The sequence below is a fragment of the Lithobates pipiens genome, unplaced genomic scaffold, assembly GCF_037356315.1.
Source record: "Lithobates pipiens isolate NorthernLeopardFrog02 unplaced genomic scaffold, aLitPip1_a1.2 Scaffold_65, whole genome shotgun sequence".
NCBI classification, from domain to species: Eukaryota; Metazoa; Chordata; class Amphibia; order Anura; family Ranidae; genus Lithobates; species Lithobates pipiens.
Window position 1 is genome coordinate 572,929 of NW_027507887.1, and position 17,896 is coordinate 590,824.

At 38.5% G+C, this 17,896-nt stretch overlaps 1 protein-coding gene across 1 annotated transcript; it reads left to right on the forward strand.

Annotated features, from left to right (window-relative positions):
* The first annotated feature begins 3,050 nt into the window (after window positions 1–3,050).
* On the forward strand, window positions 3,051–17,581 carry LOC143958925 (heat shock protein beta-1-like). The gene is made up of 3 exons (XM_077467910.1): window positions 3,051–3,531; window positions 13,272–13,335; window positions 17,308–17,581. Exons 1-3 carry the CDS (start codon window positions 3,132–3,134, stop codon window positions 17,483–17,485), a joined length of 642 nt encoding a protein of 213 aa, XP_077324036.1. The 5' UTR covers window positions 3,051–3,131; the 3' UTR covers window positions 17,486–17,581.
* The last annotated feature ends 315 nt before the right edge of the window (window positions 17,582–17,896 follow it).

Genomic DNA, 17,896 nt, shown 5'->3' on the forward strand with positions numbered 1-17,896 from the left:
CCAAATAGTTCCAATGTCTTTAACCCCCCCTGGCAGTGTTCCCGAGTCTGGCTCGGGGTGGAAGTTTTGTACCAAAAGCGGTAACCCCGAGCCAGACTCGGGACCGCATCGCTGAATGCAGGAAGAGATTACTTACCTTCTCCCCTGGATCCAGCGATGTCCCCCCACTGTACGAGCGGCTCGTCCTCCGCTGGATCTATCATGGAGCCGATCTCCGTTCCCTGCGAGCGTTGCGACGCACGGGGACAGAGATCGGTGCCAAATTCAAAAAGTAAAACAGACAGTATACATACAGTATAATGTAATCTTACAGATTACATTGCTGTATGTAATTATTTCACATCCCCTTTGTCCCTAGTGGTCTGCCCAGTGTCCTGCATGCAGTTTTATATTATAAAAACTGTTCTTTATGCCTGGATACTGGAGATTGTCCATAGCAACCAAAACTGTCCCTTTACATCAAAAATCATTTTAGACCAGCTAGAAAACAGCGATAATAAATCAGAATCACTCGCAGAATTGAGCGATCGCGATTTGTGGGGAGATCCGTCATCAAATATTGAAAAGTAATGACAGCGACAATTCTGCAACTGAACAAATTTCAGTGTTTTTGATTTGATTACATTATTGAATAATTTTTATTATTGTTATATTATTATTTGGTATAATTATTTATAGTTATTTATTATATTATAATTTATGATTTCATTTTTCAAACTTTATCATACCCGGGATGTCTGCTAGACTCTGGTTTGAACAGATTTAAGAGAGTTATTCCTAAGGCCGCGTACACACGGGCGGACTGTTCGCCCAACTAAGTTCGTCAGACAATCCGACAAACAGTCCGTTCAAAATTTGCATGAACGGACTTGACCACACACGATGAGCAGACAGTCCGCTGAAAGCGTGCGCAATGACGTGAACGGCAAATTCGACGTCCAATACACTGCAATGCAACCTTCGCCGTGTAAATCCTTTCTGAGCATGCGCCAAACTTAGTCTGTCGAACTAGCCTACACACGAGCGGACTATCCGCTGAAACCAAGTTTGGACGGACTGTCTTACGGAAATTCCGTAAGACTTTGTTCGTCAGACTGTCCGCTGAAACAGTCCGCTGAAGCCCACACACGAGCGGATTGTCCGCTGAAACACTGTTCAGCGGACTAAGTTGGGCGAACAGTCCGCCCGTGTGTACGCGGCCTAAGAATTACAGGACTACAATATAAAACGCCAAATTTTCATGCAAAATAATTGTACCACTTTTAGCACCTTAAATCTGAAATAATCATACCGCCAGGGAGGTTAAATGTCACAGATATGAAAAAATCTAATGGAAGCTCTGTGTATCGTCATTCTTCCTCATTTAGAAGGACACATAGTTATCATGGTGCCCACTAACACCCAATGCCCTTAAAGAGTATGTATAAAGAGAATGTATGCTGGGTGTTATATTGCCATAATGTACAAGTATGCTGTATATTATGGTTCACTTACATAACAACTGTGCCCTGCTCCAGTGCTGTCCACTCCAGGCTGTTAGTAGATAGTCACCCACTGCACCGCTGTCCCCATGCCACTTCTTCTGGGATTCCAGTTTAAACTTTCTAGGGTATAAGGCACTTTTCGGATCCTGCACCCAGTAAAATGGTGCATTTTGCCACCCCACTTGCAGTGTACTCCCTTTTCCCTACCCACCATGTTTTTTCTTTCTTCTTCTTCCCTATCCCTGTCCTCTTCCATCTCACCCTCCCCTCCCCTCCTCCCTCCCCTTAGCCCAGTACCTTTTCTGTACTTGCCCCATCCACACATGTTAAATGTTAGAAAATATTGTATTCCCAGTGTTTGCATCATTCAGTAAACTTGAGAATAATGTTGGTCTGGCTATACTGTATGTTCACGCTATGGGAAGTCTCTTGTAGTCTATGCAATGCTTGGACATTCCTGTATAGGCAGTTCTGTATTCTGTGAATTTTATGTTTTGTTGCTATACACTTGACTAACAACATGCGCATGAGGCACTGTGTGTGTGTCCTCATAAACGCTATTACTTTGTGAATACCAGATAATTTAAATAAAGAATTTGCAAAACAATTGTTGGGTTAAAGAGAAAGAGAATTTTTGGCAGAAGAGACGCTGTTGTGGCTGCTACAAAAAGTCCCTATCCCCCATCAATTTTATATTTTCGGAGTTTACTTTAGTCCTCTAGGTACTAATATGATAGAACAGAAAGAAGACAATCGCCATATGTGCGCACATATGGTGGCAATGTTTAAAAATACAGAAATTTTGGCAAGAGGTGATACAATTGTTTCAGGAGATAACGGGAGTGAGTGTGCCTAAAAATCCAGAAACGTATTTATGTCATAGCACTAATCTGACAATAACAGTATAAGAAAACATTAAAAGAATGGATTGGAAGAGTAGATTTTATATATAATTTGGTAGAATTATATAATTGTGAAGAAGACAGAAAAGGGACGTTTGTAAAGGCATGGAAAAGTTGGATGGAATTTAGGAGTACAAGGAAATATTCCAGGAGAGTGAAGGCGTGAGAATGAGGAGAGGAGAAGATGAAGGAAGGGAATGGAAGTAGAAAGGCAGGATATAAGTAAAGGAAAGAGGGAAAGAGAGGGAGGAGGAAAAAAAAACAAAGAAGACAATCATATTCAATGTTTTTTTTTTGTTTTTTTTCCGTTGTAATAAATTTATAATGTTACTGTGATATATTAAACAAGCAGCAATTAAGGTAGTAACTGTTATTACAGATTTTGCAATAACATCATTGTTGTAGACATATTAAATAAAGAAGTACTGTGCTAATATACCCTTTCGAAGTGTCCATGTAATTTTCTAGTTAGAGCCACGTAAGTGACATATAAAGGAATTCTTCTTATCTGCGTGATGGTACATAAATATTCATAAATGACTTGTCAGTGAATTGTTATTCCTGAGGAACGAGAACCTTCTATCACAACTACTTGTGTAATCTCCAGTAATAGCACACACTTTTCAGTTGCTAAAAATAAATGCCTGGCTCTCCATAAAACAGCTGCACCCTCCAAATGTCAGTGACAGACTAAAGCTTGGACAGAGCAAAAACAGCTTGTTGAACAGTGCCATAGACTCAGACCATGTCTTCAGAACGTAGAATTCCCTTCACTTTCCTTCGCACCCCAAGCTGGGAACCATTCCGAGACTGGTACCAAGGTACCAACAGACTGTTTGATCAGTCTTTTGGTATGCCAAGAATTCCTGAAGATTGGTACCAATGGCCTAGCACAAATTGGCCAGGCTACGTCCGTCTTTTTCCCAGTCAATCAGTGGACGCTGTTCCTCCTACTACTCCAGCTGTAGTTTCTCCTGCAGCAGCAACTGTTCCTGATTTTAACAGGGCACTAAGTCGGCAACTTAGCAGTGGAATTTCAGAGATCCGACAAACAGCCGACTGCTGGAAGATCAGCTTAGATGTCAACCACTTTTCTCCTGAGGAACTGGTTGTCAAAACTAGAGATGGTTTAGTGGAAATCACAGGTAGGTTGAAGTGGTTATCAATGCATTTATGTAATTTATTTTATGCAATCTATAGTATGCAAAGTACAAAAAGGTTTGTTATGTTAAATAGTTAATGCGCTCTGATAAATGTTATTTACTGTACCTTTAAAAGTTCATAGGCATGTTATATATTTATTTTAATTGTGAATAAATTACTTTCACTACTGTTCACTGCTGGGTATACATGTGCCATCTTGTTGGCCATGGTTATTTTCTACCAGAAAAAGATCGCTTTAGTTTTGCTATAGAACAAAGCTCATAGTAAAGACACTGTGGGGGTTATTTACTAAAGGAAAATTCACTTTGCACTGCAAGTGCACTTGAAAACGCACTGAAAGTGCACTTGGCTGTAAAGTCGCTGTAGGTCGCTGCAAGGAAAACAAAAAAAACAGCATTTTAGCTTGCACATGATTGGATGATAAAATTAGCAGAGCTTCCACTCATTTCAGATCTAACGCTTAGATTTAGAGTGACTGCACTTCCAAGTGCACTTTCAGTGCAAAGTGGATTTGCCTTTCGTAAATAACCCTCTGTGTTCTAATATGGATTTTCCATCAAGCTACTTACCCATGTTATTCCAATGTAGCTACAATACATACCTATGCACCATATTATGGCTGAAAAACATTGTATGTAGCCACAACATATGTTTCAGTGGAATTTGTCACTACATAGAGTTACAGAATAATAGCAATTTCAGAAAATATATAATACTATAAACAAATTTTTACTAAATTTGCTCTTATGAAATTACGTAAACAAAATGCATAATGTTAGAAAATATGTTTTTGTTATACCCACATATCCCTAAATTCAAAAACTTTGTGCAACCAGTGCTAGACTGTAAAAAAGCAGTTGATCTCATGCTTGACCATCATTATTGTCATGATATACAGATCTCAGCACTATTAACCAAAAAGTACCCGCTTCTATAATTTAGTTATGATATGCCATAGCTGTAAAGTTACTTATAAACTTTACATGATTATTGATTTCAACAAATATTAACACTGTAAAGTTGATTATTTAAGTAGGGCAAGTGAATTTTCACTTATCTTAGTGAATTAGGTAAAACAAAGTAAAATTAAGTAAAAATTTAATTGTAAAAGAATACCCAAAAATGTGCAAGGAAAATATTTAAAAAAATAGATTTTTGCTTACACATTCACATTATTGGATGGTGATCAGCACAACTTCACCTCATTCACTAAACTAAGTAAATGTTTTCTTGGCAAATTGAATTGTCCCACAGCTTAGTAAATGAAGTGAACTTGTGTTGACTTCAATCATCCAATTATGCGCAAGCAAAAATTCAGTTTTTAAAATATTATTGGATATCCTTTTCAATGCGACTTTTCACAGTGTTTCACCTCATTCACTAAGTTAAGTGTAAATTCACTTTGAAAAGGAGGACTATTATTAATACTCCTGTACTGCCAATTAACTCTGTAATGATCTTAAATGAGCTGCCAGCAGTCGCCATTGTGTGGTCCCAAGCCTTAATCAGTAAAATAGCTATATACTGTATATATAAGTGCTGGGGTGAGCAACAGACAGTGCCTTACAACATGATACTATTTGAAGATTTTTAAATCTATTTTCTTTGATCCTCATTGTCAGGGAAAAGATAAGCAGGGGTGCAAACTTACAGCTTGCCATAACATTATAGCCTAGGAAAATGAATGCCAATGTGTGGACTGAGTGAAAAAAACATGTTAGTTGAATCATATCCTAATAAATGAACCTTGAGATTTCAAGGTCAAGTTCTGACACTTTTAGTAAACTGCATACACACTTATGCCCTGTACACACGGTCAGACATTCCGACCACAAAATCCGTCAGATTATTTTTTTTTTTAAATCGCATTTGCATACACACGGTCGGACAAAATTGTCGGACAATCTGATCATTCGGAACGTGTTGATGTTCGTTGCGTACGACGGGACTACGTAGAGGCTAGTAACCAATAGCTTTGGTCTCGTAATCTGATCTGAGCATGCGTGGCACTTTGTCCGATCGGAATTCTCAGATCGGATTTTTTGATGTAAAATTTTAGATATTGCTCTCAAATTTTTTCTGTTGGAATTTCCGACGGAAAAAGTCTGATAGAGCCCACACATGATCGGATTTTCCGACAATATAATCCGATGGGACCTTTTCCGTAGGGCATAATATGCGTAAGATTTTATTTTCAATAAAATGCAATTTAGGCATTCTAACATTTTTATTGTAATTTGGGCTATATTGGATCATTAAACGGGGATTATTTGAGAGAGTAATTTCAAGGCTAGATCCCACCCAGACCAGATGGCCCAGTGTGATGCTTAGCAAATGTGGAGAAATGTAAAGGTACCCCTAAGAGTGTTTCCAGTATCAAAAGTCTTAGTTTTTGCTTAAGGAGATTTTTCATTTGGTAAGTTCCCTTGTGGCCTAACTAATTATTTTCCATGAGGAAGGTATTGAAGTGAATGCAAACACAGGCAATGTCATCCATCAAACAGCATGGGACAGGTCAGTTGTGAATGCTATATAACATAGGCATTCTACAGCTGTTCTTTTGCCTTGACCTACTTTGTCATCCACATTCACAGGCTGGAAGACAGCCTCCATATTAGGTGGGTCGAAGTCAGGCTGCTATTACTATTCACTGATCTAGCCCAAAAATAACAGTCAATGTAATCCAGCAATCAGAAATAGAAGGGGGTGAGATATACCCCTTTGATATCAAAAGTCCTGTAAGGCTAGAGAAATGAAGGGTGCCTAAGGAAGGTAAGGTAAGGAAGGGCTCTGCTGTGATTAATCTAGAATGATATATTTAAAGCATTTTTTCCTGATTGCTTCATCATACTATACTAATGAATCCCTCTTAGCCAAACTCTAGATTTTAACTATAGGTCCACTCTAATTGTGTGTTCACCATTGCAGCAGTAGATCCTAGTCCTACAAATGGTAAGCAGTTGTCTTCTCAACAATTGTTCTCAAAGACACATCTATGGCTGGCCTTTTTACCTACGCTCAAAACTTACTGTAATCTCATCTGCTTACAATAATAAGGACAAACATATTATATAACAATTTAAAACAAATCTTTAAGTTTACTGCACATTATTGCCTGTTTGTGGGTATATTTGTTTATTGGTTCTTTGCCACAAAAGTATTATTCACAAATATATATATGTGATTTTCAACAAATATTTTAATAGCTGCTTGATAATCATATTATATGTATGCCTCATGATGTGTATGAATTTCAACTTAATAAATAACAAATTTACTGTTGAGTAATTGGCAGTAAATGAACAGCGTGGATAAGTTGACCAAAGTTTTTAACTCCAAAAATGAATGTCGTTGTTATAGAGTTACTATTTGATCATTAGTAATTATTGTAATGTAAAGGCTAGGGATTTAGAGTAAAAATTAAACTATAGATAAATGTTTTACAAGCATCAAGATTGGACAAAATGCTGCATGCTTACATGTGTGATCTGTTGGGGTTCACATAAAAAGTGTTTGCTTTAATTTTTTGCGAACTCATACTTTTCAGTGCTGCAGGGTCATGCTATCAGATATAGTCAACCACCATGCACTGTGCTGCTTTCATTCACTCTTATAAACCATCACCGTCATTCATCACAGCCACATTGCATTTGTTAATGGCTAGAAGGCACTACTAGCTTTCAGGAATACTGCTCTCTACTCTACTGATCTCTGGTGTGGTATTAGTGCAAAAATGAAAAACATTGGGCTGCAGCCTCACGCATTCACATATAGGCAATTAGTGTTAGTCAGTATAAATATGAAGAACTGTTAGTGCTGATCAGTTAGGCTAAGTGTGTCTTGCCCCTATGTTAGTTATTGAGCCAGCACCACTTCATAAAAGATCTCTATGTTGTAAGACTAATACTACGGTACTAATACATGACAAAATTAACAGCAGCTATGTGTAGGAACAGTATTCAGCTTTCATGACCAATTGAATCACCCTGATAGTAGACAGTTCAAATGACACAGCCAGTCATGAACCAATAAGTGTCAGAAACCATGAATCAGACTGAGACAGAAGTGCAGTAAAAATCACACTAGTTTAATATTAATAGTAAAAGGTAAACAGAGCAAATATAGTCAGAACATAGCCAGAGTTCCGTAACTGGAATGGATAGTCAGACAAGTCAGGACGTCAAGGAGTCAGGGATCAGCATATTTCAGGCCAGGCCAGGATATCAGGAAGCTGGAGAATCAGCGTAGTCAGTGGAACAACAAGCAGGATCTGGAAGCAGAAGGAACGTCAGCCAAACAAGTCTTTCACAGGTACACAGGAGAGAGTCTCTGATATGTTGACCAGGCATAGGCAGAGATGATCTGGACTGAACAGCTTAAGTGGCCAGCAGGACTGACGAGCAGGATATCATCACCAGGTTATTCACTGTGGAAAGATTAGAGCTGGAAATTAACCGACAGCTGAGCGGCCTGCTCTGAGAAAAAAGGGCTGAGCCCAGCCCTGACAATAAGGAAGACAGAACTTGATTTGGATCTAATAAATAGCACACATTAGAAGTAAGAGAATGCTACAGCTAGTTGGAAAACCAATCTAATTGGTTCTTCCCTGACAATTGTTTTTAGTGGAGGGATATGAGGTTAAGCTGTTTTTTTTAGGTCACGTCTCATCTCTTACATATAATGAAAGGTGAAACTGGATTGGGTACTACTGACAACAACTCCATGTTTGTTCTCACTTTCTTTTCTCCATCATCACAATGTATATGTCACATTTTCTAGGTGCTCAGTAAGCCTGAATGTCCTATGTAGGTTTAACCAAGGTGTTATTTAGTCTTACCTATATTTTAACCACCTTTTGAATAGCAGATCAAAGAACAGTTGCATATAAAAAATGATGAGTTGTACTGAAAAAGACTCACATTATCACTCACATGGTAATAAAATGACTACCCCTACTAGCTGCACCTACTATCTGAATAAAAGCAGGACTTTCATTCATTAATGATCAAACAATTGGCCTAAAGGTAATCAAACCTTTACAATTGTTATTTATAGGGGGTAAAAATTTTATTGAAAAATGCTTTTTGTCTTTATAACCTAAATTATAGACAGTTTCCTGGGTTATATTACTAATGTTATTAAAGTAAGAACCTGCTCCCTGACACATATGATGTCTGACCTAATTAAACTGTCACCTAATGGCCCAGTAATTTGCTCCATGCATTCTTGTATGTTCTATCTAGGATGAGGAAAAGGGAAATATAAATTGCAGCCCCAGTGATTTCTGTAATGGATAACACTGTCTCAGCACATTAAATATTAATACTACTTTTTAGTTGGCTTTTAGTCTACAGTGCAGGATGGTGTAGTTCATTTTGAGGAAATGTGTATAATGGGGAGCAGAGAGCTTCTTTTTGCAACAACTTGCTGCCATTAGCATTATTGGATGTTGGCTTGAAACTGACATTTGCCTTTGCTAATCTGTAGAATAAGACCACAGCTGTTTCTTTCATTCTCCATGTCAATTTTGATTTACACCAAGAGCACAGGAACACTGCTATTGTCACTAAATGTTTATATTAATTTACATCTAGCTTTTAGGGAAAATATTTGTAAATTGTATTCTGCTGTATACAAGGTTTTTCTGTCATTAGAGAATAGGTACAACCCTCCATCCCCTGGGCCACCCTTGTTTTCACCGCCTCCCAACAACCCCTCTTTTAGAAAACATATTAAGCATCTCCACTTCCTCCCACCCTTGTACCTGGTGACTCCTCATATATTGTAGACTGCAGAGTCACTCACACAGCAGCCAGTGATGATTTATAGATGGGAGCAGGCATCCTCTAATTACATTATCTGTAATACTAAAGATAGGAAAGGCTTTGTATGCATACTCAGGTTCCAGTGCAGGGGAGTTGTGAAGCAACTGATAAGAAACTGGGATTGATTTACTGAAACTGGAAAGTGAAAAATCTGGTCTAGCTGCGCATGGAGCCAATCAGCTTCTAACTTCAGATTGTTCAATTAAGCTTTGACAAAAAAAAAATGAATCTGATTGGTTTCTATGCAGAGCTGCATCAGATTTTGCAATCTCCAATTTTAGTAAATCAACCCCATAGTGTAGCTCCTACTGAATAGGAACCATGCAATACAGTACTATACATAATATCTTCCTGGTACATAGTATCGGCACATTCTGGCACAAAAAAAGACCTGGTTGTATAACAGAATGCAGAACAATATAGGAACAATTTGGCGTGCATGTATAACATGATCTTACATGGAAGTGATATCAAATAAGCCTCATGTATCAAGTATCTAAAAGGGAATTCTGAACTCACCATATCAACAAATTGCAGTTTTCCAAAGACTTTCTACACAATTGTTACTGAAAAACTGTTGGAAAAATTCCTATGGGTAACAGACCAGACAATTGATGTTCAGAATATTTTTGCAACATTAAGTGCAAATGATCCTTGTCAAGTAGTATTTCACATATGCTGAGGTCTAGTCACATGATCAGTGCAGAGAGAGATTGTTCACGTTTCTGTTCTGTTGCAAAGAATCATGGTTCAGGTGGACAATCAACTGGTCCCAGATCTGCGCCATTGGATCTTAGGACGCACAACAAAAGTCTCAGCCGTTTAAAAAATGGGATGTAATTGGTTTTTGGAGTAATGAGCACAGGCTTGCTTTTTGGGGTTAGGGTCCACAGGAATCTTGCATCCTAATGAACTTGATCACGTTTTAGTAGCGCACTATTACACCAGTGGAGCAAATATTCGCATGGCCTAGCAAATAATGGGGTCCACTCTGCTGAACCAGCAGCTTTCATTACTCCCTTATTTTTATTTATAACACCATTTAGGTTCAATGTTACAATAAATGTCTTTTAAATTGGCTCTATGTGTAATGCAAATCTGCAGTGGGTGTTGAAACTAAGTGCAAATGAAGACATTAGCCTAAAATTTGTATGGCACTTTCAGTATGTAGAGGGATCTAGCACAATAGGAATCAATGATTAATCATTTTTAGAATCAATGACTTTCCATATGCAAACAGCAAATATGCAAAAAAAAATAAAAAATCAAGAGCAGCGAATAAAACATTTGCTATATCATAAATATGGTGAATGTGACAAAGACCTGCGTTTCCTGTCAGGAAAGTCTAGGTTTGTGACTTTTGGTGTAAAATGTAAATCGGTTTGGTAAATGGCAAATATTTTTACAGTGAAATACACAACAGGATCCCAGTGGGGAATAATCACTTTCTGCTTTAAAAAAACATGCCCCAAGACATTTACTAAAAACATACAGTGTATACTATCAAACTACAGTCCATGCTTCATTTTTGACCTAATGAAGTGATAAAGTGAGCTATACAAAACCGGTAGAGATCTTTTAACAACGCTTGAATCCCACACAGATGGTAAGGTGTAATCCTACCTAGGAGACCAGCCTTTAGTCACTCACACAGGGATTTATGTCTGCTTGCGAAATGTAAGTAGATGCCAATACAAACATTATTACACTTGGAAAAATAAAGATTGCATATCAGTGTAAATCATATTCCTTTTGCTAGTCTATATCCAGAACACAGTGTGAAGGGTCACTTCACATTATACATAATCAGAATGCTTCTGAATGTGATGAAGCAAACATAAATAGAAAATGTGCACATAAATCCAATACAAAGTCCATATCTTAGCCCTTAAGGAGTTTTAAAAAAATTGTATCTGTGTAATATTATAAACTACATGGATAGAAAAGCCTGCAAATATGCAAATGGAGAATTTCATAGTACCATAGGACAAAATAGAGTATGAATAAAATGTGGTTCCATTTGGTTACAGTTAACCCAGACCTCAGATTACCTCACATACGCTCCATGAACCCTGTATTAACAGGCCCAGGATGTAATTGAGAAACAAAGTACCATGATATCTCATTTTGCCCTCAGACTATGCTCTTTGTAACCAACTCCTTCCATTGATCTATAAATCCTCCTTCTTTCCCATCAAAACATACAAAAACCTAATATTTTCTGCTCAGTTCTGCTATTTGTATATATAAGACCATGGGATTGATTTGCTTAAGGCAAATAGGCTCTTCACTTTGAAAGGGAAGTTGTACTTTCAAAGAGAATATGCCTCAGAGCCTATTGAATGAGATGAAGCTCTGCTGAATTCAATCATCCAATCAAGTGCAAGCTAAAACGCTGTTTTTTTATTTCCTTGCATGTGATTGTGTAAGTCACCGCATTCAATAAGCTCTGGGGCACTTTTCCTTGCAAAGTGAACACTCTATTTGCCTTTAGTAAATTAAACCCATATTTCTACCCTCTACCCCAGTTTCACCCTGGTATATGAACTTGGTTAAGTTTCATACTGTACAGACTGATAAATCTTTGTACATTTATCGCATTAGCCTTTAGCTGTTTTCCAAGATACCCCCTTTTGCCCTCTGCCCCATGCTCCACTTACCGAATCCCTTCCATAGATCTTCACTCCACACATCTTCCTCCTTCCCCAACAAAGCAAAAATTAAGACTTTCTGTTCAGTCCTCTTATGTGTATGTAGAAGACCATATCACTACCCTGTAGCACTGTTTCACCATGTTTTATGATTTTCCTGTACCGATTGATATTTGTAAATTTTTCAAGTTAGCATTTAATTGGTAACTTTTCTGTATATTTATATTACTTAAAGATATATTGTAACCAGCATCGGCCTTGTTAAACAGAAACTTTGTGAAAAACCTTAAATCAAGAATAAAAAAGTATAGGGATAGAGATATATTTTAAACTGATTTCAGGTGCATGGCATGGTTCACACGACAAGGTTCTAATAAATAATAAAATGTATGAATCACGCAGAAAAAAAAAAAAAAATATATATATATATATATATATATATATATATATATATTTAAGTGCTAGAGAGACCATCTTAAAGCAGAGTTCCACCCATTTAAAAGTTAGCAGCTACAATAAGTGTAGCTGCTGACTTTTAATAAACAGACACTCACCTGTCCCACAGTCCAGCGATGCTGGCACACGAAGCCTCGCTCCTCTCCCCCTCCTCTTCATAGTACCGGCATTGTAACTGTGGGTGTCCGGCTGTGTCTTCACGGCTGGGTGCACACTGTGCATGTGTGGGCCATGCTGCGCGTTATGACTGGCCGGGCAATCTTCTGGTACTTGTGACGTGTCCCAGAAGATAGCAGGGAGGGAGAGGGGAGAGGTGAACTTCTGCTTGGTACCGAGGCGCCAGGGGGGGAAGTGGAAGCTGGGTGCCTGTCAAAACTTGACAGGCCAAATGTGGCATGTCAGGGGGTCACCAGTACTTAAAGAGGAAGTTCCATTTCTGGGTAGAACTCCGCTTTAATACAGGTGTTTTTTGTAAAAATAACAGAGATACTGTATGTGACAACATTTCTGAAACTGAACAGTGCCTTCAAAGTAGTTATCAATGACATTTAATATTGCACATTTTCAAGATGGCCTTAGGGTTTTTCCTTTCACTTAAATATTGCATTACTAGACTTATCATGATGAGAACTAGCTTGGCTTGCTCTTAGAGTATTTAGTTGAAAATGTGCACCATTAACCTAACTGATGGACATTAATGCTGAGAAGCATGTGAGCTCATTTAGGCAAAGGCTATTCACCATAAGGGATGCTGATTATTTATGAACTACTTTAAAACTTTTCTTACAGGAAAACATGAAGAGAAACAAGATGAACATGGATTTATCTCAAGATGCTTTACAAGAAAATATACGTGAGTCCATACTAAATATTTTCTCTTAAAGAATGGAGCTGCTGTAGTGAACAGTCATAAAAATTGCCACTTTGTTATATTTCTATTTACTGTGATGTATGAAACTGTACATGTACATGAGGCTTAAAATATACTATACTTAAGCAAATGTTTATTGCTACAGGTTCACACATCTCAATGAGATAAATGATAAGTTACATTACAGTCAGCCAGGACAGTTCTATGTCAGTTGTAACATATTTATTTTCTTCTGGTCATGAAATGTGATAATATATGCACTTGTATAGTATATTGTTGTTTGCTGCATGTTACTAGATATCAGCTAGCACTTGTTGCCTAGAGAGGCAATAAGGAATGAACAACAGATGTTTTTCATTCCTGAAAAATATCAGCATTCTAAATAGACATGTGCCCTCAGCTGCTTCAAACCAAGGGCGCATCAAACATATTTTGGTTGCAAACTATCAAAATGGTAATTGGTCCCATTGGCAAAAGGCTTGTCCAAGACCACAAGGAACTGAGCCAGGCCATATTGTGTCCTTTTTAGTAACTGAATAACCCTCTACAGAACATTTTTCTACTTGGTTAAAAGTCTAGGTCTAAGGCCTCATGCACATTGGATGTTTTTACAGCCACAGTTTTTGTCCTATGTGTTCATGCACACTGAGGCCGCGTACACACGGGCGGACTGTTCGCCCAACTAAGTTCGTCAGACAATCCGACAAACAGTCCGTTCAAAATTTGCATGAACGGACTTGACCACACACGATGAGCAGACAGTCCGCTGAAAGCGCGCGTGATGATGTGAACGGCACGTACGACGGGACGAGAAATTCGACGTCCAATACACTGCAATGCAACCTTCGCCGTGTAAATCCTTTCTGAGCATGCGCCAAACTTAGTCTGTCGAACTAGCCTACACACGAGCGGACTGTCCGCTGAAACCAAGTTTGGACGGACTGTCTTACGGAAATTCCGTAAGACTTTGTTCGTCAGACTGTCCGCTGAAACAGTCCGCTGAAGCCCACACACGAGCGGATTGTCAGCTCAAACACTGTTCAGCGGACCAAGTTGGGCGAACAGTCCGCCCGTGTGTACGCGGCCTAAGAATGAGCTCCTAGCGTGTTCGCAAAGCCCACATGCAGAGACCGCCAGAAAGTCGGCACTGCGCTGCGCTAATCACAGGCAGTGAGACATTTCCCGATCTCTGCATCAGGACAATGTCTCACTGCTTGTGATTAGCGCAGCGCAGTGCCAACTTCCTGGTGGGCTCTGCACATGAGCTGTGCAAACACGCCGGAGCTCATCCTTAACATAGGGGCTGATTTACTAAAGGCAAATCCACTTTGCACTACAAGTGCACTTGAAGTTCTCTTGGAAGTGCAGTGGCTTTAGCTTTTGATTTTTTTCATCCAATCGCGTGCAAGCAAAAATGCTGTTTTTTATTTTCCTTGCATGTCCCCCTCAGATCTACAGCGACTGCACTTCCAAGTGCATTTGCAGTGCATTTGTAGTGCAAAGTGAATTTGCCTTTAGTAAATAAACCCCATAGGCTGTTATCAGTGTTTTTTTTGGCAGGGGCGTTTTCTGGCTGGAAAAACCCCCAGAACTTGTGGGTTTTAAGAGGAATTTCTCAGCTGTAAAAATGCTCTAACCTTGATAAAAGCTTCAAAATGTGGCTATTCTGCATTTATCAGCATTTTTGAGCCATAACCTTTTGTGGGAGTATAGTTTTTCTAAAAAAGACAAAAAAAATGAAAAATGCTACTGCAAAAAAGCTACAAAACTCATTCTACAGCTGCAGCTTTCCACAGCTAACGCTACTAGCATTTTTATAATGTCCAGTGTGCATGAGGCTTTAAGAGTAGTTTTTCAACTGTAAAAAAGCTCTAACTCTGAAAAAAGCTTAAGGCTCCATGCACATGTTTTTTAAGCTCCTAGAAGCTGGTATTAGCATTTTTTTCTGCTCCCAGAAACAAAATAGTCGTATCCTATGTGTCCATGCACAATACTTTAGGCTATTAGTGTTTTTTGAGCTTCAGTGTCTAGGAGCAGAAAATAATTGTTTTCGTGGATTCTCTTTGAGTGTTTTTCCAGCAGAAACGCTACTAATAGCGTATTATTTTGCTTTTTTTCCCTCTTTTTTTAAAGGAACTGCAAAAATGCTAATAAGATGCTAATGCTCCAAAATTCTCTTAAACGCTCCTAAAATGCTACTAAAAAAAGCTATTACCAGCATTTTTATCCAGCCTTTTTTCCAGCATTTTTGTAGCTTAACACAAATGCTGGTGTGCATGGAACTTAAAATGCTGGAAAACGCTGCAAATGCAGCTATTCGAAATTTATCAGCGTTTTTGAGCCATAAGCTTTTGTGGAAATATAGTTTTGCTAAAAAAAAAAAAAAAAAAAAAAAATGCTACAGCTAAAAAATGCTGAAAAACACTACTGCAAAACTCATTCTATAGCTCCAGCTTTTTTCTACAGCTAACGCTACTGGCTTTTTTTTATTATTATTATAATTATTATTATTATAATACACGATTTATATAGCGCCAGCAGTTTACGCAGCGCTTTACAATGTATAGGGGGACAACACAATTACAGTACAGTTCAATACAAAAGGCGGGCCCTGCTCATAGAGCTTACATTCTAAAGGGAGGGGGTGGTACAAAAGGTAATAGCTGCAGAGAATGATGTGTGCATAAGGCCTAAAAGTCAATATCTTTGTAACACTTCACAGTAATTTTTATTAACCTCATTACTCGAGGGACATATTGTTGATCCATTTTATATATACTTATTCTTTTCACTTTAAACCAGATCTGGAGTGAAAACATAAAAAGTCATATGGTAAACAGTGGTAAAAAAAAATGGCTTCCGTTTTGATTTTAGGGAGCATTAGAAAAAGAAAACAAGAGCAAAGCAAAAACAATAGTGTCTCAAATAATAAGTAGACTAAAGCCCGGCAAACACATACTGAAAGTTGGCCTGCTTCTGTTGAATGGTCTTGCTCGAAAACAAGCATTGGCTGCAAGTGCGGATCAGTATATTCTGATGGGGGGAAGAGTCCCCCTGTGAGAATACAATAGCACAGCGTGAGAGAATTCTGCATCGCACATTGTTGTGTTGATGCAGAGATATGTCAGTTGTTTTTTTGTTTTTGTTTTTTGCTTAACCCACTGGTTGAACAAAAAAAACTGAATGTGTATACCCCATGTTAAAGATGATATGAGATAGGATGAGCTGCACTCACTAGTGAACAAAAATCATTCAGTATGGAGCATTTACAATTCTAAAGGTGCAACCGCCCTATGAAAGGTTGTTTTTTTTTTTTTTGTATAGGGCAAAGCATATTGGTCTATCACAGTCTTTCTTGTCTTTAACTTGATCAAAGTATCATTTGTAGAAGCCTATGTGATGCAGGAACTGACGTGATTCCAGCGCTGGTTCCCGCATCGCAGCTCTCCCTCAGGCAGTTCACACTGCCTTCTGTGAACCACTGTGAGTGTCAATACAATGCTAATGACACCCCCAGATTGGTCCACAGATTGCAGTGCAAACTGTGAACTTGCACATGAATCAGATCGCATGGGTGTGAAAAAGTCAACGGTATGGCTGAACCTGCATCACATGCGATGTCTGTGTTCGCACAAGTGTGAACCCAGGCTGACATTGCGAAGGTGTAGTGAACAATGTCTTTTCTTGCTGTAACAAAAGGGGAAATCTATATCTGTCATATATAAGATATAGTGAGATGCAGTGAACAAGCCATTTGACTACATTTTATACTGCCATTGTCCGCCCAGATTTACTTGCCTTTTTTATTTTGAATTCCATTCTGTTTGCTGTGTGCATTATGCACTGAGATAGCTCCATCATATATAATTACCGTATATGTGAATAAAATTAGGCGTTTTATTGTTTAAACATATAATTTAATAATTTTAATCATGATCTGTTGTTTTTTTTCAGTCTTCCCCCAGGTGTTGATATTACAAGTGTGGCTTCATCTCTTTCTCCGGATGGTGTTCTGACAGTAGAGGCACCACTCCCCAAGCCAGCAATCCAGTCTGCAGAGATCACTATTCCAGTAACTTTCCAAAGCCGTGCTGAGATTGCTAAGAAGCCTGATGAGCCGGCCAAAAAATAAGAGGACAAACCACCGTATTTTCTTTTACTGTGTTTCAGTCACATATTTTTACACAAAAAAATAAATTTTGAAAAATAAATGTATTCAAAAAATGTATTTTTTCGGGTTTCTATCATTAGCTGTCAGAAAAGAGATACTCAGTTTCAGTCTTGTTTGCTAAAAACAATTAGGAATTCTTCACTTTGAGTGTATACACATGAATTAGAGGTGAATATACTTTACTTCATGGGCATAGCATAAGGGGTTGCAGGGGTCACAATTGCAACCCCGACCCTAGCTCCAGGGGGCCCCACAGCCTGCCTGTCATATTATCATATCCTCCACAAAGTCCAGCTCCAATCTGCCCTAGAGCCCCACAGCCACACTCCAATACTGGGCTTCCACTTTGCCTTCCACAGTCTACACCCCTCT